Source organism: Drosophila willistoni, assembly GCF_018902025.1.
Source record: "Drosophila willistoni isolate 14030-0811.24 chromosome 2L unlocalized genomic scaffold, UCI_dwil_1.1 Seg139, whole genome shotgun sequence".
NCBI lineage: Eukaryota > Metazoa > Arthropoda > Insecta > Diptera > Drosophilidae > Drosophila > Drosophila willistoni.
Genome location: NW_025814046.1, coordinates 2,166,816 through 2,192,447, shown reverse-complemented (window position 1 = coordinate 2,192,447; position 25,632 = coordinate 2,166,816). Strand labels below are relative to the sequence as shown.

Below are 25,632 nucleotides of genomic sequence, written 5' to 3'. Positions count from 1 at the left end.
ATACTTAAGGCAACACTCACTTTTCGCTTTATGTGTTTTTTTGCACTAAATTAATTTCAATAAGAAAAGACCAACAAACCAAGAGAATCGGAATAAGAGAATTGCCGACTATGTAGAGAATATGTCTGTATGCTGTTTGTCTGGGTCTTACGACGACCTTGATACTGGACATTAACCCATTAAGTTTTGTCTCCCCACCATTCTCTCAAGGAGATGTGGAGAAGGCAAAGGCAAGGGCAAAGGAGATGATGCCAAGAAGTAAATGAAGTTGATCAGACACTGGTTTTTACTTCTTACTCTCTCTCTTTCCCTCTCTCTCTCTGTGTCTCTCTGCCTCTATCTCTTTCCTTTCTTCCTTCTATGCGTTACGCTTCTCTTCGTTGCTTATGTAGTCTTTTTTTTTTGTTTTTGTGCTGTTGAAAGAGATAACAGTTTTGTGTTTTTGTTATTGTTGTTCTGGTTATCTGCCACACCTCAACCTCAGCCAAGTTTAAATAATAGCATAAAAGAAAAACTGATAAAAAAAAAACAAAAAAATTATATTATAACCAAGGTTAAGACTAAGCAAATTGAAACAGTTTAACAATTACAAAGAAGTTTATATACCCTTCATTAAAATAATATTTACGAAATTTTAAATACCCTAACGTCAGTTAGAATAAAACGATCGCGATATACATTTGCAGGTACACTGATGGCCAGATTAATAGGTCTGGACATGAGGATTCAAAATTAGATGTCAAGTTCTACGATCAAAAAACTAATTCTCAATGATTTGCGTTATTAAATGTATTCAACAAATTGTTGTAAAATATTCCAAAATAGTAAAATATTTTTCAATTATTAAAAAAAATTTGCTGATCACACCTAACTGATTCTGGCCAACTATAAAATTGATATCCCTTAACACAATTGCAGACTAAAAATTAGTTAAGAATGGTAATTATTAATGGGAATTACTTATTTAACTTCATGATAATACCACAAATCTATAGGTATCAGTTTTCTGATCGTAGCCACATATTGTTTTTTATGCGCAGTTCTATTAATCTGGCAATGAGTGTTTTTACATAATTTTTTAAAAGACTTGATTATAATTAAAGAATTACTTAAAGGCTCATGCATTACATCTATACAAAATTGACGAAATAAAAGTTGATATTCATCTTTTTATGTGTCTAACTAACTGAAATACATCAAAAAAATGTGTGGGGTATATTTTCAATAGAATAACAGGAAGACAGATAAATCGGAGATGTTTTTGTTGCTGGTCAAGACAATATAAAATCAAATAATAAAATGTGTATAACAATAAAAAATACAAATATTTTATAAATTTTCCTTTCTTTCTACTCAAAAGGTGTAAATACAACAACAACAAAAAGTGCCACAAATAAAGTGTAAAAATTGTGAAATGAAAACAACAAAACAAAACAAAAAATTTGGAAAAAAAATTTAAAGAATAAATCAAAAAAACAAAAATCCAAAAGAAAAATACAAAAGAAAAGTGCACAAGTTTTTGGAAATTTTGTGTCGAAAACGTTTCAAATTTTTGGTTGGGGCATGGCCCCGCGGCATATCTTTTTTGGTTGGAGCCGCCGCAGTTGCAGTTGCAGCCTAAAGCAGCCTAGCTGCCGTTGACCTCACTTGCCCTCTCTCCCCCCTACTTTAATCCCCTCTCTCACTGTCTCTCTCGATATATTTTGCGCTGGCTCACACAAAGCCTTCAATTAAAGCTGCGCTCCAAATCGAATTAAATTAAATATATTTTTTGCTGGCGGCGCTGCTGTCTCTGTGTGTGTGTATGTGTGAGAGAGTGTCCCCACCATACCACTCCCCGCCCCTTCTCTCTCGCTCTATCTCGCGTGTGTGTGTGTGTAAGTTTTTGCGCCGCCAGCAGGCAAAAGAAAATGCATTTTAAGTGAAATTTCCTGTGCTACAAGCAATTACGAGAGTCAACCTCCTCCTGCTCCACCATCTCCAAGTGTCTCTCTCTCTCTCTCCCCCTTAAATTCATATCCCCAAAAAAACAACAACAACAACCACATCGTGAAGAAGAAACAGCAGCAGAAGAAAGTCAGCCTTAGCTATGGCCTCCAATACCCATGTACCCACTCCAACAGCTTCAGCTCCAGCTCCAGCTACAGCATCCACATCGACATCAACGCCACAAAACTACAAAGTGCCATCGACAAGTAAAATATCTGTGGATAAACTCCTTCGCGTTGGCTACTATGAACTGGAAAAGACCATCGGCAAGGGCAATTTCGCCGTTGTCAAGTTGGCCACAAATATTGTCACTAAAACAAAGGTGAGTTTAATGCATTTCATGAATCATACTCTTAGTAAAAATAAATGAAACGCTTTTTGTGTTTTTTGGCAAATCAAGAAAAGAGATTTGCATCGGAAATCGGTCTTGGTTATGGAAAGTTTAGCAGTTTATGAAGAAAATTATTAGTTCTGTGTACGGCCTTTATTTACTAGAAATTACCAATTCTTGTAAAGATATAGTGCATTATCAAACAGTTGCGGGCTTAAAAAGACGGACAATTGTCTGACTTTGCATTAGAAATCTTTAACTATTATCCTCAAGATTACAACTAAGGTAATTTCCATGGCCTTCTAGAAACCAGATTTTCTAATCAACACGAATCTGACAAGGAGATCTTCGGGTAGGCGAATCACCGATTTTTATGATATTTTTGGATATGTTGTAGAACACTCCGTCATTTGAGGCTGTCTTAAATATTTCGGCACTATTTTATTGAACCAAGTTGCCGTTTCTATTGAAAATATTGAACCAGGGTTTCGTCAATTTCCGCTAATCCGCCCAGCTGCTTGGAGTCCCCTCGGTGTCACAATGTTTGTCCTCAGTGGACTCCTAAACCACTTTACCGATTATAATAAAATTCGCACACCATGTGCAGTTCGATCTAACTTGAGAGATAGGATAGTTTAAATCTCAAATTATAGTCGCAATTTTAATTTTTCAAAAGCGGGCACTAGTAGTTTATATATTTAACACAGACTCAAGTGACAGGGTCTTCTACAACATAACCAAAATTCATCAAAATCGGTGTTTCGTACACCCGAACTTCCCCTTGTCAGTAGTATTCTATATTTTGAAACATTAGAGTGCCTCTTATCGTTTCAAAACCATTTTGTAATTCTTGTCTGGCATTCTTTTTATCAAAAATTTCTGACTACATTACATTTTGATATTATTTTTAACTGGGGACCCCGTGAACATATCCCTCCGTTCCTCCATGGTCATGGTCTTAGAGCCATATAGCATTGACTGGTCACAGTAGTTCCTGATCATAAAGGTTTTTGCTATTTAAAACATCTTAGAAAACCACCGAGCAAGAAGAAACCTTTAAGGTTATATATCCAAATGGTGTAGCTCTTTCGATATACATTTAGTTCCAGGCTCTAAATATGAAACGTTTTATGTTATATAATGTGACGGAGACAATAATATAGACACGAAATCATTAGAATGAATTCAACGAATGAAGATTACAGTCGAGTCTCGATAATTCGAAATGGCAAGGGAACAGAGATTTTCGATTTACCGGGGTACGAATTATCGATATATTATTAGTTATTGTTTTAAAGTTGTTTGGTCCTTCTGTTCTTGAGTCGTCGTGTCAAGCAACTAAATATTACAAGAAAAAAAAACAGAGTAATTAAATTATAATAATACATAGGTAACGATTCTTTCTATCATCGCGATGATCTCAATATATTTTCGATTACAAGTTACTCACTTTTTTGCCTTTTTTCTATGGCTGTTGGTGTAAAAAGTAACAGAGCGATAAATGGTCATAATTTAGTATAATATTGTTGTATGCAAAAACAATTAGGATCAAACAGATAAAGTATGTATTTACAATATATATAATTATATACATACATTATATACATACATATATATGTGTGTGTAGAAGAAATATTAATGTTACTATATAGGATGAGATTCCTTCCGCCTAAGTAAGAGTAACTTTCTTTTGTCGTTGTTTTTTTTTTGTTGTTGTGTTTTTTGCGCATTTGGTTAAATCAAATTGATTTTAGTAAGAATTTTTTATTTTATTGTTTATTGCCGCGTAAATATGTGTATAATAATTATTATTTACACAATTTATTGACAAAACAAATTTACCAATCGACGGCAACGAATTTGCCTCTTTTGTTGTTATTGTTATTGTTGTTGTTGTTGTTGTTGTTGTTGTTGTTGTTGTTGTTGTTGTTGTTGTTGTTGTTGTTGTTAGTGATGCTGCTGCTGGTGCTATATGTAGTTGTTATTCTTATATACTCTTACCCAGAAAAGTTAGTTGATTAAACCATTTTTGACTACATTTTAGATCTTTTATCCAACTTTTAGTTGTAATCAGTTAATTAAATTTAAATCAAAGGAGCTTTGGTTAAAAAATAAACTATTTTAATAGATAAGTTGTTGGTTTCTTAATAATATTTAACTTAAATTGACAAATATTATTGAACTAATTAAATTATATGACTTAAACGTCTTTCAATGTCAAACAGCCAAGGTTAGTAAGTGTTTCAGTTAATGTTGTCTCATGATATTACATTATTTATTCTTTATTCTTGCATATCGATGATCAAAATGAAACATTAAACTTATCAAATTTTTAAGATTTGTGTAAGATTTTAAATCATTAAATAATAAAAGTGTCCTTAAAGATCTAAGATACAGTAATAAAAAAATTTTGTTAGATAATTATAAGCTGATTCATTTTAGCTCGATTATGTATATCTAAAATTTCAAGGATAACAAAGTGGTTTTTGGGTTAATTTTGGATTATTTTTATTATTTAATTGTAAGAAAGATTTAATTCTTACAAGAAGCCAGAGCGATAATGGCCTTCAGGCTGGATTTTGGATTATAAAACTTAAACGTAATGATAATAGTGGATGAAAGTTATTAAAACTTGTTCAAGTGATATAAACTTTATTGTTGGCCAAAGGTAATAAAAAGAAACCAAATTTGATAGATCACATTGCAAATTTAAAGGACCAAAAGAGTATAGAAAATTGTGTTTTGTATTTTGTTATATGTTTGTATGAATGAACATATATATATAGGTAATACATGTGTGTGTGTGTTCTTGTGTGTATTTGATATATAAGTATATGTATGATAAAGTAAATCGGCAAGTCGACAGATGCTAATTGAAACGCATTTGTAAGCGTTTAAAATGTATGACTATCTCCGTCACACAAAGAGTGAGACAAACACACACATACGCCCTGTGGGCCCAACAAAAAAAAGTCTGAAGGGGCCAAACAGTACGATGCTAATGGGTTTTCCATCTGTATGTGTAACGGTGTATGTTTGTGTGAGTGTGTGTGTGTGTGTGTCACTTAAGGAAGTAATTGAATTTTACATTGTCTTGTTATTTACATTCACAAAATTTGGTTTCCGTTCCTTTTTTTCTTCCTTTTGTTTCGCAAAATTTCCTGTTGTAAAAGTTACTTAAGTACAAATGCACTTGAAAGTTTTTTCATAATATTGTAACGTCTGATAACAGAGACAAAAAAAAAACGGTGTATTGATTTCTGGTCAGCAGCTGGATATGCAAAACAGCTGCATCTGTCCGCAGATGATAATTGGGTTTGTCAAGTGACACACACACACAGACAAAGAACAGCTGTGTGGAAGGGAATAGCCAAACAGCATAACATTAAGTCACGGAGCCGACTTTCAGATACCTAATATACCATTAGAAGAACAACATAAATTTTAATGATAGATAAAAATCGCGTAAAAGTAAACCAGTTTTGTTTCCCCCACCCCTACCCCCATATTATCAATGACTGGTTTTTTTGGCATGAATATTCTTTCTATCATAAATAATAAACATCAAGTTTCTTCAGTTAATATCTCAAAAATCAAACTAGTTAATGCTAAAATATTGAACGACATGGCGTATTAGTAATATTGAGTAATATAAAAACAAGTTCTTGTACGTCAAGATCAATTTTTATTCATTTTGCATAGAATAAATGCATAAAATTATTTAAATTTGTGTCGAATATGAGTGATATTAGCAATTTATGAGTTTTTATCAATTTAATTCAATTGTAATTGTATTTTATTTTCAATAATAGACATTTTATCATCTGTATTATGATTTTTAGTATTTAATACTTTAATTTTATGATTTTTACCCACCCAGCATTTGGAAGATTGTCTTAACATAAAAAACCTATTTTGATTTGATTAAAATAAGACTTTACAAATAATCGGTCTTTATTAAAATTTGACACTAAAACTATTAAATATGTCTCGTATGATACAAAAAATGATTTCAAAATGATTTCTTTTTCAAAGAGTCCCGCACCTTTAATCGATAACTCTAGTCGTTAATGATTAAAAATGTGACTCAAAATTGAGTTGAAACTGACTAAAAGAAAGGATTATAAGCAGGATTATAAGCATCAAAAGAAGTCGGTGCTAGGGTATAATTTTCTTTCGACAAAGGAGTCATTTATGTCATGATTAGGGAGCTTATTTATGATTATTTAATCGATGAGAAATTCTTTAGTGCGATGAGAAATTCTAAAAAGTTGTTACATTATAATTAATAATTATTATGTTTAACCTCGCTCTGTTATCGAAGGATTTTACTTAAAACACTTTCCAAACATAGTTTCATGATTCTGCATAAAAGAACTTTAAAAGATAGTTTGATTAGATGCTAAAGGGTATCAAAATGACTCAAAGAGTGAAAAAAACAACACCAATCAAAGATGTAAATTGTTCGTTTAAATATTTGAGTATTTGCGAATAAGTAGCACGTGGAGCTTTATTTTTCAAACACCACCCACCACACATTTTCGTCTTGTTCTTCTTCTTGTTTTTTGTTGTTTCGGTATATCGATATTAATAATTATCGTAGAATTTGCAATTGTAAAATTCAACGACAACCACAAGAAAGAATATATTGTTCTTTCTCTCTCTCTCCCTCTCTCTCTGTCTCTCTTTTAGCCACAATTAACTTTCTTTCCGATAACAGAAAACACACACGCAGCTGTTTGTCAATTTCAAGGTCCACCTGTGGGGGCACCTACACTTATCTTATATATTGGGGTGTGTGTAAATGCAATGTACATATATATGTATATGAATATATACTATATATACTTGGTATGTACAAAGTATGCTTGGGCATTATTATATTGCCTTTTGCTATATATGTATGTAGCTTAGCCTTATCTCTTAAGCGCATTTGCAAATAACTATTAACATTATCAATGTCCAAAATGGCAAAATGTTCAAAGTTAAGCGAATTGAAATTGTTTAGTTTGTTATCTAAGGATTAGCAATCGAAATGATTTGCAAAATAAACAACTTGTAACCTAGTTTCTCATCTATATTCCCTTAACATAGAGTACGAAAATGCGAAGAAGTTCTCCATTCGAGATTTAAAAAGGCTCGCTTTACTGTTATTACAAGTTCCTTTAAACTTGAAAACGATTTTCAACTATATGTAAATGATTTTTGCATGTTTTCAAGGATTTTCAAAGGAAGTAACTTGTATATCTTTTCTAAAATAAACACAAAAAGAAGAGGTGAACAAGAAAGACCTTAATAAAGGTCTCTTTAAACAATTTTGAAACTTAAAGTACTAGTATAATACTAACTTTGAGTTCTATTAGAAAAATGTAATAATGTTATGTGATACTCAATAATCTTTATCCTTAATAGGTCTTCTGAGGTTGAACTTTAAACTAAATAGACATTTGATTGATTTGCATGTAGAAAATGTATTAAATTATTTAACACAATAGCTTTTGACGTTTCAAATAGCACTAATTGCCCATAACTTTTCAACTCTGAAGGATAGTTGACTGCATTATAAAGGTCAAATGTTTACTTTTTAGGTATGCTTTAAATCAATTTGGAATGTTCTAGCAAAAAGAAATAATAAAAAGTAAAATTATTTTGTACTTAATTGGCATTTTAATTGAATTGGATTTTATGGCGCGTGAATTGTGAGTTGCCTTGGCAACTGTTTTAGCTTGCCCTGCCAGCTATCCAGCCAGCCAGCCAGCCAGCATTGGGCCACCATTAACAACAACAAAAAATGCTCCAATTGATGCAATTAAGTGGATCTCTCACTCACTCTCGACTCTCTTTACTTTGATTGATCTTTAGCTATTTCTATATGCCATGCTATACACATATACAAACATACATACATAGATAACTCTTGGCCAGCAGACCGAAAAACATGTTTGAAGATCTACTTAATATGCCAGAGACTGTGACCAAAAATAAAAAAAAAAGGAAGACAAAATAAAAAATGAAGACAGTGAAAGAAATAACAACAAATAGTTAAGTTTTTTGTACCCATCATTTTGATGGTTGTACAGGGGTATATTGAAAAAGTTAACATGAATGTGTGTAACAGATGGAATAAGAATACATATGTATATATTTTTTTAAGAGTGTCGAATCTAGAGAAGGTGAGAGGAAGCAGTTGTCCTGTGTGGCTGAAATTATTTCATGGTTTAGTACTAGTTTAAACTTTAAACGCGGCGAAAAAGGTCACGTTAAATTATATTCAAAAAGGACTTGTATTTAATAAGATTCTTATAAGTTATAAGGATTTCGGTATTGTAGGCTTGGCCAATCTTTTTTTCGTTTGCTTCATTTAGTTGTAATTCCCAACTAGTTTTAGCGTTGAAGAAATGGTATGTCTATTGTAATTTTGGAGTTCTTAAAAAAAATATGCTGGTGAAACAACTTGGTTATACAGACACCTGCTCACCTTTTGTGTTGCCTTTGAAATAATCATCTTTTGGAAGAAAGACCTCGAGCCGGCTTAAATGCAAAGTTTGATACCAAACAAAACTATTATGTAGGTAATAGTACTAGTAATAGTACCACTTTATATTGGGCGCAGATGAAGAAATGAGAAGAAAGATACTAAGTAGTGTTTAAAATTATCTATGCATGTAATTTGTAACCGACTTTAGAGTAGTTTAAAGGAAAAACAATAGTATTTTAAAATTATTTAGCTTCGTAAAATGATGGTAGGTTAAATTAAAGCGCTTTGATTTGTTAATCTCTTCATTTTTGTAAATTTCTTTTTGCTTTGTCCACCTGTGTAAGAATGTGTGTATGTACAGTGGAATGTATTCATCAAGTTATCTTAAATACAGCGAGAATAACAAGTGCTAAGTGAATACAAGCTGTCGGCCGTAGTGTTGTTAGCCCAGTTCGACACATTCGACAAAGTTTCAGATAAAATTTACCGTCTGCTAAAAAGTTAATTCCATTCTGCGAAAAATACCACATTTTCTTCCAAAGTTCTTTGGGGTAATGGAACAAACCCGACGTATTGGCGCCTAATATCGACTATTTACAATGGGAGGAAGTGCCTTGTGTTAGGGGAAATTTTGTTACGAAGTATCTCGACGTCTGGGCCGTGACTTAACGTATGAATTCGTCTTTTGTTGGAGAGTATTATTTACCTTTTCATTAACTATTTCGCGGCTTTTTGCTAGATGTTTTTGTTTGTGTGTGTGTGTGTGTGTGTATGTTTTTTTTTCTTTTTTGACTGTCTGCGGTTTCTTTTTTTTTTGGCATTTTTGTAAACAGCGAAAAAAAATCGTGCGCAGTAAATCTAAAAGGCCGATTGTATTTGGGGAGAGGGGAGGAGCTGTCTCTCCACTCTCCTCACTTCATCTCCAATTTCAGTGACCGAGGGCAAAAGCGAACGCGTTCGAATTTGTCGTGTGTCTACTTGCTACTTGTTGATTTGTTTGTTGTTTTTGTTGTTATTGTTCTAAACACATAGTCGATAAATGTTGATAAGAAGGCGGTGGCGGGGGCGGTTCGAGGCGGGTGAGGGCACTATTATCAATTGCTCCTTGTCAGCGAAAGAACAACAACAACAACAACAGCACACACCACGCATAAGCTAGCCACAAAGACCAACAAATTCGCAAATCAATCACGTGCGCGCTTGCTCTTTACCTCTATCGTTCCATCTCGCTCTCTCTTTGTATGCCCACTATCTCATACTTGAAAGAGAGCAAGATTACAGTTGGAATGCGTTGGGGGAGTATGCCCATCAGCACGCGCCTTCACACATAAAGAGAGTGTGTGACTGTCTGTCTGTATGATAACTAAGTAACCTCAAGTATTTCCTCTTCTCATTTAAATTCTAAAGTGCTTCTGTATGTGTAAGCGTGTAAGTGCGAGTGTGTGTGTGTTTTCCCAACAAATTCACAAGCCCCCAAAGTCCTCAAACAAAAAATGAGCGAACGGTAGCTCCATTTGATGGATAGATCGCTTGAAATTCTGCGTATTATATGATGATAGGCTTGTAAAAATCTTATCTCCCATCCGATAAGAACCAGAAACAACAATTTGTTTTATCTAGTTAACAAACTTGTTCAAAAACTTATGTCACTTTTTGTTAATCAGTGTTGAATTTGTTTTATTTAGTTATACATTTCTTTTTTTTTTGACGTTTTTAATTGGGTTATCGTTCTAGGAAATTTGTAAAATATTTTATCTCACAACGTTTTGAAAGTAATTTCATATGCCAACATTAAACTAGCTGTACCTCATTTGTTTTAGTTAAGAGATCAAACATTTGAATCAACTAAGATTGGTCAGTAACCAATTACCAATTATTTTGTTTATTAAAAACTTTACTAGTTTTGATTTTTAATGCATTTGTTATTAAGTTACAAGAAAGTACATAAGTAAGCATACATGGCCAGATTAAGAGAAGGGAGAAAGTAACTTTTAAGAGGGGACCGTGAGATTTCGCAATTTTTAAAGAAAGCCTCTTATAAAATAACATTTATCATTTTGGTTTTAGCTTAGTGTTCATTCTTTTAAAACGAAAAATTGTCATTTTCCAAAGGGCTTTTCTCCTGTGGAATTTTCCTCTTTGAAACTGTGCCGCTTGCCTTTTAGGCATTATTTTTTTGACCTTGTATTCTTTATTTAATTGAAGTATAGTATTAGATCTTGTTTTTATGCTTTTACCATTAAGATATGGAAAGTCCAGAAGAAATTGTTTAAAAAGATCTAAATAATTCAAGGAATATCCTGTAGATCCTTTCGAAAGATATTTGTTTATAGATAACTATATTACAAATTACAAAAATATATTACAAATATTAGAAATTTGTGAAAAAAAATGAATACCTTTTCAGCCGATTGCATACCTTAAGGGGAAAAGTTCTGCGCATTTCACGACCCCAGATTCGCCTTTTGCTATATTTGCTTTATATTTTTTATACCCTTGCAGAGGGTATTATAAAATTGGTCAGATGTTTGTAACGCACAGAAGGAGACGTTTCCGACCCCATAAAGTATATATATTCTTGATCAGCATGAGAAGCTAAGTCGATATAGCCATGTCCGTCTGTCCGTCTGACCGTCTGTCCGTCGGTGCGTACGCGTTTTACTCAGCCATCTTAAGAGCTATCGGGATGAAATTTTTTTTGGGAGCTTTTTTTTACCCGGGTGAGATAAAGTATGAAAATCTTTGGGATCGGACCACTATATCATATAGCTCTAGAAGAAACATTTTTGCAAAAATTGGAGTATCCCCATGAAATTCACCAATATGATAGTAATAGATATAAAATCTCAGATCCCAAAATTTGAATCTGATCCGATAAATAGAACACAAGTTACAGTCAATATAAATCGGTTCAAACGCTGCCGGCAGCGCTGCTTGCTGCCTACTACTGCCATCATCAAATCAACAGAGCACACGCATACACACACAGACGCAACGCTACATGAACTGTATGTGTATGCGTGCCGTGCTTTGCTTAGAAAATGATGGAAGAAGAAAAACTTGTGGTAAAAAGAGAAATAATATTTTGTTTGTGTATTGATGAATTGAGTTGCAGGGAAAGAAATTTCAAAAAGGAAAAATATTATTGCCAAGTATACTGCAAGGGTATATAAACTTCGGCATAGCCGAAGTTAGCTTCTTTGGTATTTTATGTTTAAATCTAGTTTATCAATATATAGTTAAATGTATCGTTTTCTCTGTAATTTAAATTAAATGCTGATAACATTTTAGTTAATGACTTGGCTTGTGGTTAAGTTTCTGAATTTCCTAATGTTTTGTGACGAATTCTAATTAGTTCATCAGAATATAAAGCTTGAACCTAAGGGCCACCACGCCCCCTACCTCATTTTGAGCAACCTCATTTTCATCGCACTTTGACAACTTTGTGGCACGTGAAATAAAATAGGCCATGGAAATGTTAACAAATCGATATATTTTTCATTCGCCTTCGTTCTAAGCAATTCGAAATTTTAAAATTGTCCTAAAGCCTCAATAAAGTTTATTGAACCTCTAATTTAAGTTGTGGGAGAGAGCCCAGAAGAAGCAAATTTGCAAGCGGCCTATCCAAAAAACAACTGAATTGAGTGCAGTAAAACAAAAAAACAAGAAAAAGAATAAAGGAAAAAGGAAGTAACTAAACGAAACGAAACAAAACAAAACAAGGACGAGAATAAGGTGGAGCAAAGGTCCTGCCACTGCCGCTGTATCGATTAAACATGAGCAGGGGGGCACTTTGAGGTCCTAGGAGTCACGTAGTCTGAGGCGGTATCGGCTGGCAACACCAGCCCTCGCACACACACACACACCCAACACACACTCATAAACACACGTTTGATTACCGCGTGTAAACAGCAACAAGAAATCCAAACAATAGAACAGCAACAGAACTTGCAAGGACTCTCACAGAGCTGCGGCAGGCCACGGAGATTGTGCAACGTTGTTGTTGTTTTACCCTTTGGTTTTGCCAACTTAGAGTCACATGTTCAGTGAAGCCAAATGGCAGACACGGACAACTTAGTCAACGATGTGAAGCAGCTGCTGCAGCAGGAGCAGGAGCAAGAGACCCGGAGAAGGCCACGCCAACAAAAGTCAATACCACCTCCGAAGCCAATTCGCAAAAAGAAAACATCCACGCCCACCGCCCTGCTGTGCGAACTGGCACGACTCAAGGCTCAGCAAAAGTATCTTGAATGCAATCAAACTAAACTGAATCCCCAACATTTTCAGGATGATGACCTCCAAACAGATAAAGCTAACGATGTACGGGATACTAAGAGTATTGACAATCTTAGACCGCATAGTTCATCGGCAGTAATTAGTCTGATTAATGAAATCGAACGCTTGAAATTTGAATTAGATGAAAAGCTAAAAACCTATCGAACTGCCAAACGTGATGAACTTCAGGATATGTGGCACTATATGGGCTCGCTAAGGGAAGATGTCTTCCAACCCGAAAGACTCAGCTTGTACACAATGAATGCTCTAAGGGAACGCATTGTGGGTCTTAATGGTCAGCTGGAGAGGTTAAAGATCCAAAACTCCAAGGAATTGGAAATGCTACAAGAACAATATGAGAAAATGGAAAAGGAAAACAGTTTTGTGTGGAAAGAAAGCTTTTGAAATACAAAAAACAAAATATATTATTGAAACTGCTTCAAAATTATTTGCATTTGTACTGAAATTATTAGTTGACATTGTATAATAAATATTTTTATACTGTATGAGTAAAAAATAATAAATTGTTTTTGTCGTTGTAAGCTGATTGATTTTAGGTTTTATATTAAGCCTTGGAAAATAATTGAACTTTCGTTGAAATACTTCTTTTTATTGTCAAATAGGTTCTTAAAGTGTAAATATCGGAAAACTTACGTCAAGCGGTATCAAAATTAATGTAGAATGTTTTAGACTTTGGCTCAAAAGTTTTTTGTAGAGGGTTTTCGACATGGAACTCAGGAATGAAATAGGACGGTTTCCCTTGTGCGTTATCAAACAAAATGCGAATTGGTTTAACTTTGAGTTGAAACTATGGAAAGAAATGAAAGAATGATATGAAAAGGGATCACTTCACAATAATTTCTTTTATTTTGTGTAGATATAATTAAAATTAAATAGTTTTTAGTCCCAGTTGCTTTGGGAATCATAAAAACCTAAATAAAACGAATCAATATTCGTTCAAAAGTACTATAAACCATTTTATATATTTTGTAAAAAGCCTTAAGGTATAACTAAGGCCCGATTCCCAACCGATTCGTTAGCAAGGAGCTTTTGGAATTAACAGTGCATGTGAAACACCCATGCCTGGCACCATCCACTACCTCTTTGAGGAATGCTATATCCCTTTTTTGCCTTGCCGAAATTTTACCATCCAATTTAAAATATACGTTGCTATCTCAGGCGGTTCGATTGACTTTTTTATCGATATTTTCCGAAAGCAACATTGAATCATCCTTTACAGTGAAAGAAAGAAACAAATTATAAAGTTATTGAAAACAATCTGAAATGGTCAAGTTTAGTTGAAAGATTTCCCAAATCAATCTCTTTCTCTTTTCATAATGAGTCCTTGAGGTGGAATTGAAACGCTTGCGAAATGCTTCACACTATTCCATAGAAATATGAAACTTGATTGCGGTTTCGGTTATGCCCTTGTCTCAAATTAAAACAGAAATTGATTAAATGAATTAGTTCATTAGTTCAAGAAGTGGAACACATTTCCATGTGCAACATAATTAAGGTCTAGCTTCAATAATTTGCCAGCTGACTAATTTCTATTGAAATTTTACTCACCCATCGTGTCGTCAGTCATAATCAACATTTTGAGACCTTGCCCTGGGCATTATTTGTTGGTTTTCGTTGTTGTTGTTTCTTGTTTAAATCAATAACCAAAGAACCTTTATGCCATTTCGCCTTGAGGGGGTGCCCAAGGATTCACAATAATAAAAAAAAAGACGACGACATTGTTTTTGCTGTTGCGATTATTTTTGAATGTCTCGGCAATCAAGGCTTAAGGTTGGGTTCATCGCGTACGCTCACCAGGACCGCCAAGCCGGAGACCCTTCAATCGGAGGCAGGGACGCTAAAAGAAGAAAAAAAAGGTCAAATGACACGTGGCAACGGCATTTCATGTGCCTTCCATTTGGCCCGTCAGTTGCGCTGACAAAACACTTTGGCCAATTGTCGTGCATCATTTTATGGTAAAAATGAATTGTAACGCGAAGAGAGGGAGGAGTGGGATTGAGGACTCAAGGCGCGGGGAAGTCTGGGGAAAAATAGGGAGGTTGCCTACAACAAAGTTCAGTTTTGAATTCCAGTTCACGTGGCTCTGGCATTTCCTAGGGCGTAATATCAGCTTGAAATCAGTTTTTTTCCCTGTTGCAGCCATCACAGCGGTTCATGCAATTATGTAAAGTGTCAAATACACATTTCACCAAGGGAAGAGAGAATTCCCTTTCATTCCCTATCATCTCCCTGCTCCCCTCCCCACATTTTCTGTCATATACGAGAATCTTTCTCGTGCTCAAATATTACGCATACGTGAAATGCATTAAACAAATATTTGTCAAGTTCAAAGTCCCCACAATGTATGTATGTATATTATATATTTTATATAGGTATTTATTGTATATGTATTATATATGTTTTATTATTTTGCCTTTAGTGCATTTTATTTGATTGAAAGTGTTGGCGCTTGTCGCCATCGATTTACAAAAAAGAAACGAAACAGAAACCACAAAAACAGAGGAAACGAATTTGTTTAAAAACGTTGAATAGCAGACAAAATGCTACAGCAACAACAACAGAAACAACAAAACCCAACAGCAATACAAATATCATATGTTTAGTTATTAGAGCCAGACCTACAGATACCTTAAATTTTTATATTTTTCATCAATTTTTAATTATAATTTACGTTAAGAATAATGAGCGATGATCTTAATTGCACAACATTGATTATACCATCCGTCCATTAAAAACTTGCTAAAATTTAGACAACAGACAGAACTTTAAATAATATTCTTGATTAGTATTAATATCAGACTTGATCTAAGCTAGACAACGCAGACTCTTAAGCTCCTGAGGTCGCAACATTTGAGATACCTTTAAAATTTGTTACACTCCTTCTTATTTTCAATATCTATTATTTCACTAAATTTCATAAAAATCTAATAAAAAATGACCAAGTTATAAGCATAAACGTTTTTCACAAGAAGAATCAGAGGGGCAAAATTGTCCGCTGGGTGCGCTAAAGTGCTTATGGGCTTGAATGAGTAAGAAGAAGATAGCAGAGTATATACAGTATAACTGTGAATACTTATTCATTTAAATTAGATATTTCCTTTGTTACATGGTATACCAAAGTCGCATCGACGACCTTATTACTTTAGTAATGCACAAAGTTAACATGCTTTAAGTTAATTAATAGTTTTTTAATTGTTACTTAACAATTTAGTTTACCTAGCGAGGGCAAAACTTTGCCGATTGCCAAATATACCTGTCATTTGTAAGCTCATTATGGTTAGAGGGTATAAAAACCGGTGTGATGATGCTGCGTTGCGCTCTGTTTGTCTGTCTGCTTGCCTCCCATTGTCACTGCCGAGCAGAGAGAGCGAGAAAGATAGATAGTGAGAGAGAGAGAGGTAAACGCACCAGGAGGAAGGGAGAGTGGGGGCGCGCGCGCTGACTTTTGTTGTTAATTATTTAACTTTTTGTTAAATTATTGAAATGTTTTTGCGAAAGGCAAATAAACACTCGCCATCGTTGTCGTCGTCTCAGTCGGCAACGGCAACGGCAACGACAACGGCAACCCCACCCTCCACATTAGCGCCCATCACCTTCATCATCACCTCGCCATCGTCGTCGTCATCGTCATCTTCCACCTCACACAGATACAGAACCAAACACGCGCACCATGTATGGCGCTGTCATCGTGTGTTGTTGCTGCTGTTGCTGCTACTGCTGCAGACTGTGCGCCTCCTACCCACCTGACCCTCCCCCACCCCGTCACATAGACAGTGGTGCAATTCTGCATAAATTAGTTCACAAAATTCATTTTAGATAGGCCAACATAATGAATTATTTAGTAGAAGGAAGTAACTATGTAAGGTAATATAATAAATAATTGAGTAACTGAATTCGATTCTATAAAGTCTTGTCGGAATTCTAAAATTTCTAAATGATAAATTTTCCTACGTCGAATTTAAATAACCTTGCAGTGTGAGCCGTTTTGGGACTCTAGTCCTCCTCCTTCTTTAATAAGTTACCTTGAATCAGTTTTGTTTCTCAAATGTGATTTTTCTGTTTTGTCAGATATTTCTTAATGGAAATATTCGAAGAATTTTTGTATTCTGAGAAATATCTCAGTGAGAAATATCTCACTAAAATTACTTTTTCAATGACCCTTTCTAAAGAAAATATATTTTAGAGCGAAATATTTGATCCTTTTGGCTTTTAAACTGAAGGCGTAAGAGTAATTTTATCAGATGGATATGACTATATCAATTCGGTTTCTTATGATCTTATGATCAATAATAAGTATTTTTAATGGGATCTGAGTAATCGATTCGGTTTCTTATGATCTAAAATATGTATACTTAATGTGATCGGAGTGATTTCAACAAGCGGACATGACTAAAAAGATAGGGTTTCTTATGTTTATTGAGAAAAATTGAGGTCGGAATCGTCTATTCTCTTCTAATTACAATTAAAGATTATCATTGAATTTTTACAGAAATTTATTCTAAAATATTTTTATGACATTTGCCCCACTGTTGCAGCCGACCAAACAAGACATATTTTGCTCTTGTTCTTATGACTTTTTCGGCTGGCAACAAAAACCCACACAGCTTGAATTTCGCTGCTCTCAGTACTCAGTGTTCTGCCGCCTTCTTGGGTTCTCTCGTTCTTTCTTTCTCTCACTCTCTCTTTCTCTCACTTGCTGTCTCTGTCTCTGACCAAACGTTCGTTCACCTTCGCAGAAAACCCCAAAAACCCAAAGCCAAATCAAATCCAATCAAATCAAATCAAACAATCGACACCAAAGAATAATAGTTCACAACTAAACGCGACCTTCCTTTGCTTATACCCTGTAGACAAATGGGGCGAAATGGGGTACATTAATGATGTTAAAATTAAACTAATGCATAGAAGAAAGTATAGGTATATACCCGATCAGGATGAACAGCCAAGAAAAGTTTTCTTTAAATTGCATCAAGAATTTAAAATTAATGCAGAGTATACCAAAGTCGTTACGATAAACTTACTTAATCAATTTTTTGTTATTATTGTTTGCAGGTGGCCATCAAGATCATAGACAAGACATGCCTCAACGAGGAATATCTAAGCAAGACCTTCCGTGAGATCTCCATATTAAAGTCGTTGAGGCATCCACATATCACGCGCCTCTACGAGGTCATGGAATCCCAATCGATGATCTATTTGGTAACAGAATATGCCCCAAATGGTGAGATTTTTGATCATCTGGTAGCCAATGGGCGTATGAAGGAGCCGGAGGCGGCACGTGTTTTCACCCAACTCATTTCGGCTGTCCATTATTGCCATTTACGTGGAGTTGTCCATCGTGATCTCAAGGCGGAAAATGTTCTGCTCGACAAGGATATGAACATTAAAGTAAGCATGAAATACAAAAAATCTTTAAAATTTTGACTAAATGTTCTGTGTTTTGTTTCATTTGTTAGCTGGCTGACTTTGGTTTTAGTAATCATTATGAGGAGGGCGCCACATTGAGAACGTGGTGTGGTTCACCACCGTATGCGGCGCCAGAGGTATTCCAGGGACTGGAATACGATGGCCCCAAATCAGATATCTGGAGTCTGGGTGTAGTACTGTATGCATTGGTCTGCGGGGCATTACCCTTTGATGGCAAGACCATATTGGAGCTAAAAAGTCGTGTTGTATTGGGAAAGTTTCGCATACCATTCTTTATGTCACAAGGTTAGTTAAATATTAAATTTAAGAATTGGAGAAGACTTTTTGCTAATCGTTTCTAATCTCTTTGCAGAATGCGAACATCTTATCCGGAATATGCTTGTTGTGGAGCCCGATCGACGTTATGCCATCAAACAGATTATCAAACATCGCTGGCTAAGTGAATGGCAATCGGAGCTACAAGATGATGAACGCTGCATGGAGATAACGGGATCCCAGACGAGTGGTCTATCACATTCGGCATCAGCCTCATCGCTAGCAAGTTCTAGTGATATGGTCTCCTCATCATCCTCGGCCACACCACAATTGGATTCGGTGGTCATGACGCATATGTTGCAATTGCCAGGGCTAACGGCCGATATGATTGCCCAGTCGGTGCATGAGCAACGCTTCGATAATATCTATGCCATATATAATCTGCTGCAAGACAAATTGCAACAGAAGCGACGCGAAAACCAAAGACTGCAGCATCATGCCAGTTTGGCGTACTCAAGATCCCGTAAGACTAGCATAACAACGGGTGTGGTGGATCGTTCTGAGCCCATGGTTAAGCAGGAATCTCTGGATCGTCTCAGTCCCTTAAGCAATGCAAATGCCTCGAGTTCAGCCTTGGGTTTCGGTTGGACGGATGTTGCGGTGGATCTAGAGAAGTTTGGTGACTTTGAATTGGAGTGTCTGGCGCGACCAAATGAGGTGAGTAGCTTAAGGATTTGCTTCTTTTGACATGATATCTAAATGAAATATTAATTTCTCTTTCGTTTAGCCTCCGGTTCATGGTCATCATTTGAGTGCCACGGCTGGTGGGATTAATGGAGCAGCCAATACCAGACGACATACAGTGGGTCCTGGCGATGTGGCTCATGAGCAGGCTTTGGCTAATCCTAATGTGCCACCAATTGACTTTAAGTGTGCTCCACAATGTCAGGATCCTGCACATAATGTTCCATATTATCCAATGAATCTGCCCATGCTGCAAAATCAACCATTGCATAATCTGACTATCAAGGATCAGCATTTGCTTAAGCCACCTGTCGTTATGGGAGCCAGTGAGTACCGCATCAGCTGTTGACCCTTCTTTTTATCTTTACTTATTAACTGATCTCTGGGCGTTTTTTTTGTTAGGTTCCTTTGGCCGTCGTGCTTCAGATGGTGGAGCCAATTTGCATATTTATTATCCCGCCACAGGATCAACTGCTGTAGTGCCCGCTCAGCCTCAACAAATGGATACGGTTGGCTACTATATCAATTCCCCGGGCAATCAAGAGCTATCACCCCTCAATGAACAGGCTGCCGGCTTGCAATATTGCCCCGAAAACAGTGGCGAAGAGTGTAGCGAAGAAATACAGAGGTAAGACTTGTGACTCCATGTTGTAGCTCCTAAACTAATGTCGCCTTATCATGATTTCCTTTAGCTACATGCAGAAACGTGGCTGTGTTAAGAGACACACGGTCGGTTGCACTGAGGATCTTTCGGTTGGCGGCGATATGGTCCACATTCAGGTCACTCCGGGCACCTCCAATCAGGCTGCAGCGCCGCCAGGCAGCAGTGGCGGAAATATGCGTACCAGACGTACAGGTCTATTGACTGTCACCGAAAGACCACCAGGTGGGTTTCTCTACCAACTAATTGAAAAGCCTTTTTATTATGGAATAGTTTATCGACTTTGTTCTGCCTCATATATCAATACTTCAAAACCTAAATTCCATTTATTGACTATGAATATTTCCACGAAATGATGTGAATAATTTATAATATTTATTAACTAATTAAAAAAACTTTGCATGGGTCAAATTAATAATTTCACAAAAAGCTCAAAAAAATATGCAATAAATCAATATTTATAATCTCTTTCATGGGATTCCCCTGTCGTTACATCAGTGTTGGTTCCAAGTGAGGGCAAAACTTTATTTCAAATTAAAGAAACGCACTTTTTGAGAGTTCAATCTGTATAGAGAGAAGACTAGCAAAGGTTTTAATCCCTCGACTTATAATTTTGTAAACTGTTTTTCCCCATTTAAGGGGGTATTCTTAGTTGGCAGCCTTATTTTCGGAATCATTTTCAAAGAAATTTGTAAAGGGAAAGAGTGTTTAAAATTATGCTTTGAACAACTTAAAGTTAACTAAAAAAGTAAACTAAGTAAAGTAAACTAAAAAATTGTATCCTGTACGAGGATTAGTTTAACAGTTTACAGTCTTCAAAGTTAACCAAAAAAAATGCATTCAGCTTTCGGCAAGGATATCTCAGCAGGATCATCTGAAATGAAATTATAAAATTAAACATTAATCTGCCGTTAGATTTAGCACAAATGTTATTCTAATTCTGACTTTATTCAGAATATTGCGTTATTTGTTGACAAAATGACGGCCGTTCAAAAATATTTCTTATACTTTTGTTATTATTATTTTTTGTTTTGCTAATAAAATTATGAGCAACACATTTATAATTTCAAACAAATCCTTTCAAGGCGATATTCCCAATACTTTAAAGGATAATTAAAGTTCAAAAATAAATCGAAACCAAGAATACACACTTAAAACTGAAAGATTATTTGGCCCTCCAACAAAAATAGATCCGCCACTGGTTTTTTTTATTTGCTTTGCTTTGCTTAATTAAACTTGCATAATTTTTTTATTATTGTTTATTTATTTGTTATAAATTTTTAAATAACTTTAAATAATTAGAACTTAGAAATATTTTTATGTTATATATAATTTTGTTTTATTTGTTTGTTTATTTTTTAAAATTTTTCTTTTCATTGTTTTGGTTTTTATAATGAATTATTTGCCGCAACCAATCAACCAAACAACAACAACAACAAATTGCTGCTCCCTCTGCCGCTGCTGCTGCGCGCTCCACTGCTACTGCTTCTTGACCCAACTCTCCACTCCCCGCCCCCCAAACACCAGTAATTTGTCCTGAGCTTATACGTGAAGTTGAATCTCGCATGAATCGCGATTATTTGCCGCCCACATTAAAATCACTTAGTCAATCGCCACCAAATGGCACCTTTGCCAATATGGGTGGCGGTATGATTGGTGGTGTTGGTGGTGGCAATGTTGCGACAGGTGTCCTGCCACTTGCAGCCGGTGGTTCAGTGCCACTTGTTATGACACCCACAACGGCGGCAAAATATCGTGGCGCCTATCGTGTTAGTAGTAAATTGCCAACTGTACAGGAGGGTGGTAAGTGATCTCGGCTACGTAACCAAGAGATTTCCAGTGTTAAGTTTCTTTTCACTCAACTTTTATGTGTGCTTTTCTCTTTTTCTTTTGTCGTTTCGCTTAATCAGGACGCTACAGTCCGGTGAGACGTGCCTCGGAGGGTTCCAAATCCCAGTTTCAGGGACCATTGCAGGAATGCCAATCCCTGCAGAAAGGTATTGCACAGAGAAACTTTTTGGTTGCACCCAGTCCGCCGCTTTTAGAAAATTCAATCAGTCTGCCAGGTAAGAAACAGAAATTCGCTTAACAAAACGCAACTCAGCTTCGGCTTCACTTTGATTCCTCTAGGATAATATGGACATTTCTAATAAATATTTCTCTCTTTGTATAGGTTCACCCATTCATGGTAAGCCCACTGGGATGCAGTTAGCTCTGCGACGGGGGCATGATATAGAGGTTCCTCCGGAAGCCATTAAAGGCCTAATGCCTGCCTTGGATCGTCTGGTCAAGGAGCAGCGTGTTAGCTATGAAATAGCCAATAAAATAATCTCATCACATGTGGTACCCATCGATTTAGCACCGCAATTGGGACTCACTGCCCACGCATCGTCGAGTACGGCGGCTGTTAGTGGCGGCCATTTGGATCAGAGTCATCTGCTTCATCATCATCTGCAGCAGCAGCAACAGCCCATGCATAGTTATAGTGTATCGCCGCTTTCATTGCCGACCGGAGGAGCTGGATCTGCGGTGAATGCTTCTCTTACTGCGGCAAAGCAAACGTTTGGTCAGCCATTCTGTGGCTATCAATACCATCAGGCAGCCGCCGCTGCCGCCATGATTTTGCCATTGCAGCCCCAACTCCAGCTGGTTGGGCCGTTTAGTAATATCAATTTGGGGGCCAGCACTTCCAATTCGAGCAGTGGTTGCCAGTCGCCTGTGTATAGCAATAGTAATAGCAGTTTCAGTGGCAGTTGCTCACCCAATCCTTATCTGCCTGGGACTGGACCTTTTAATCCAGTTAATGCGGTTGCCGCAGCTGGCGGCTCATCACCTCTGCATCAGATAACCAAGGGCATATCAGGCCTTAGCACAGGCGCAAGCGTTGGAGCTGGAGCTGGTGGCTCTATAACACGTGGCACTTCAGCAGCCAGCGAAGGAGCAGCTGCCAATCAGCCATTGGATCTGTCCATGGATGTTTGCGGTGGTGGTGGAGGTGTTGGTGTTGGCGGATGTGAAGCTGCTGATTATGCGTCAGCCAATTGGTTTATGCCCAATGCTTCTTATTATGATTTGAAACCATTGAATTTGTCACCTGCCCAGCCAGTACGTGTGGTGCCCACACCACCAGCCTCACCCAATCTCTGTATCATACAGGAGGAGAATGGGAATGGACAGATGTGTCATACCATTAGTACGGGAACACCTTATGCTGGTTGTACGGGTGGCATAACTCCACAAATATGCCTTACCGATGTCCAGGGAAGTGAGATCACTTTGGTGGCCCTCTCCTCGGACAATAGTCGGGATAGTGAGGATTCTTTGGAGCAGCATACGCCCGTAATGTCACTGCAGGTAAGAGCTAAGTCATTCATTTGAAGATCGATTCTCAATTTGGAAACCTTTTTCTTTTAGGGCCTTATTATCACTGAACCCAGCAATGATATGCCTTCCATTACGCGTGGAATTGGCCGTAAAGCGAGCTTGGATTGTGAGCAAGGGGCAAATCATGCGGCTGGCGGCTCCTATCAAGGACAAGGCCATGCTCAAGGACAAACTCAATCTAATGCTAACAATGCACATCGTCGGGGCAGTGACAAGTCACTTGGTTTCTCCGATGATTCCCTAAGCAATGACTCGAATAATTTATCACCCTGCCAAGAGCCGTCGGCCAGTTCGTCTGGCTTTAAATCCGACTCACATTCCGATATGGGCGATCACACTGAATGCGGTCATCTAACTCCCGATTCCATGTGCGATTCGCGGCGCATGTCCGATGAGATGTGCTATGAGGTTCCCCTCCCTCATGAATGCTCTAATCTGGACTCTACACGGATACTCGAAATGGTGAAGCAAACGATTGATTCTACAATGCCGCCAAAGGGTTTCATTCTACACAAGGGTAGCATTAGCTCCGAGGATAGTGGGGCAGAGTCACGACATAGCAGTGCCTCGTCCAGCTCGAATCATGGTGTCGGTGTCTCGGAGGCAGTTGCAATGGCTGCCAACGCCTCGTCGTCCACTTATGGCGATTCGGCGACAGCGACAACAAATCTCAGTCTGGAGTATTCGGGTGGCTTGCAAATTGAATTGCAAGTGTGCGAGGGACGTCATCGTGGTGATCATCATGGTGCCGGCAAAGGCATTAAACTGAGACGCATCTCGGGGGATCAGTTTGAATATGGAAAAATCTGTCAGCAATTGATTAGTACCATAACCATGCAGCAGGTGGCGGGTTGAGAACCAAACTCATCCACACACAACCCCACACCCAGTTATCCTTTTGTGATCCTTGGGCTCTTTTAAGTTTTTAGTTATTTTTTTTATCATTATTATTATGATTACATTTTACTATATTTTATGTTTGGTTTTAGCTACCTAAATGGACTACTCGCCTTGCCTAAACTCTGCGTAGCTGTGATTTAAGCCGTATCCTAGAATGTCTGTGTCCAATATGTTGTGTATGCATGTGTGTGTGTGAGACTGTGTGTATGTGTGAGTGAGTGTGTCTAGCTTGTGACGGATATAAGCAATTATGGATATATACATATATTCAATGTTGTAATCCTGTAAATAACTTTCTAATCGTTTTCCTATCCGAAAAAAAACAATTTCATTTACGTTTCTTGAAACTGTAGTAACATAATCAAAAGATCACAGACTCCGGACTCCTAACTAGTTAGTTTAACGAAACGCGATCTATATATAGTAAACGGTATAAATATATATTAGTTATGCACATTACGTACATACAAAATATGTATGTACATAAAAACAAAACCTTATATATATATATAATATCTTAATATATAGAGAGAGACAAATTTCCGCACATAGTAGTAGTTTAGAGGCGAGTTTTTTCTTTATAATAATAATTTTCAAGAAAAATTACATTCCAGTAGCAAAAATTTTTTCAAACAAATGTTCTACGTTCTAGTTTAAAATTTCTAACTTAGATATATATATATATAAATTAATATTATTTTAAAATTTTATTGTGCAATTTTCGAAGCGATGCAAAAATTTTTGTTCTCTAATATATATATATATTATATATGGGATAATATTAGAAATCTGTTAGATAGCCTAGGCAGTTTTTGCTCCGTTACCTTGTAAGCTCTTTGATTCCGTTAAACTTTAAAAACAAATAACAAAACAAAAACATACAACCTTGTTCGTATAATACACAACAAATTGATAAATTTAATTTTAAAAGACTGCTGTGATTTTAAATGTAATAATTACTTATTTAAAATGAAAAGGAAAAACCGAAAAAAACAACAACAAACAAACAGAAACAACAAATAAACAAATGAGAAATTAGTTATTATATATATAATATATTATATATATTAAATAATTCATCCTTTATCTAAATAAATTACAAATTCTCCAAAAATCTAAAAAAAAACAAATTTGTTTAATTTTTGTGACTTAAAAATGCCGCCAAAG

General features: G+C 36.3%; 2 protein-coding genes across 3 annotated transcripts; both read left to right on the top strand.

Annotated features, from left to right (window-relative positions):
- The first annotated feature begins 1,470 nt into the window (after positions 1-1,470).
- Positions 1,471-25,572, top strand: LOC6638243. Of its 2 annotated transcripts, XM_002061414.4 has the most exons (11): positions 1,471-2,311; positions 18,147-18,482; positions 18,551-18,806; positions 18,874-19,493; positions 19,564-19,846; positions 19,923-20,148; positions 20,213-20,406; positions 21,709-21,984; positions 22,092-22,247; positions 22,355-23,535; positions 23,596-25,572. In XM_002061414.4, the coding sequence occupies exons 1-11, from the start codon at positions 2,090-2,092 to the stop codon at positions 24,418-24,420; spliced, it is 4,575 nt and encodes a 1,524-aa protein (XP_002061450.2). In that variant the 5' UTR covers positions 1,471-2,089; the 3' UTR covers positions 24,421-25,572. The 2 variants fall into 2 exon arrangements, with proteins under 2 accessions (XP_002061450.2, XP_023033697.1); XM_023177929.2 differs by lacking the exon at positions 21,709-21,984.
- Positions 12,260-13,579, top strand: LOC26530029. The gene has a single exon (XM_015179294.3). The coding sequence runs from the start codon at positions 12,855-12,857 to the stop codon at positions 13,476-13,478; it is 624 nt and encodes a 207-aa protein (XP_015034780.1). The 5' UTR covers positions 12,260-12,854; the 3' UTR covers positions 13,479-13,579.
- Positions 25,573-25,632: the final 60 nt, after the last annotated feature.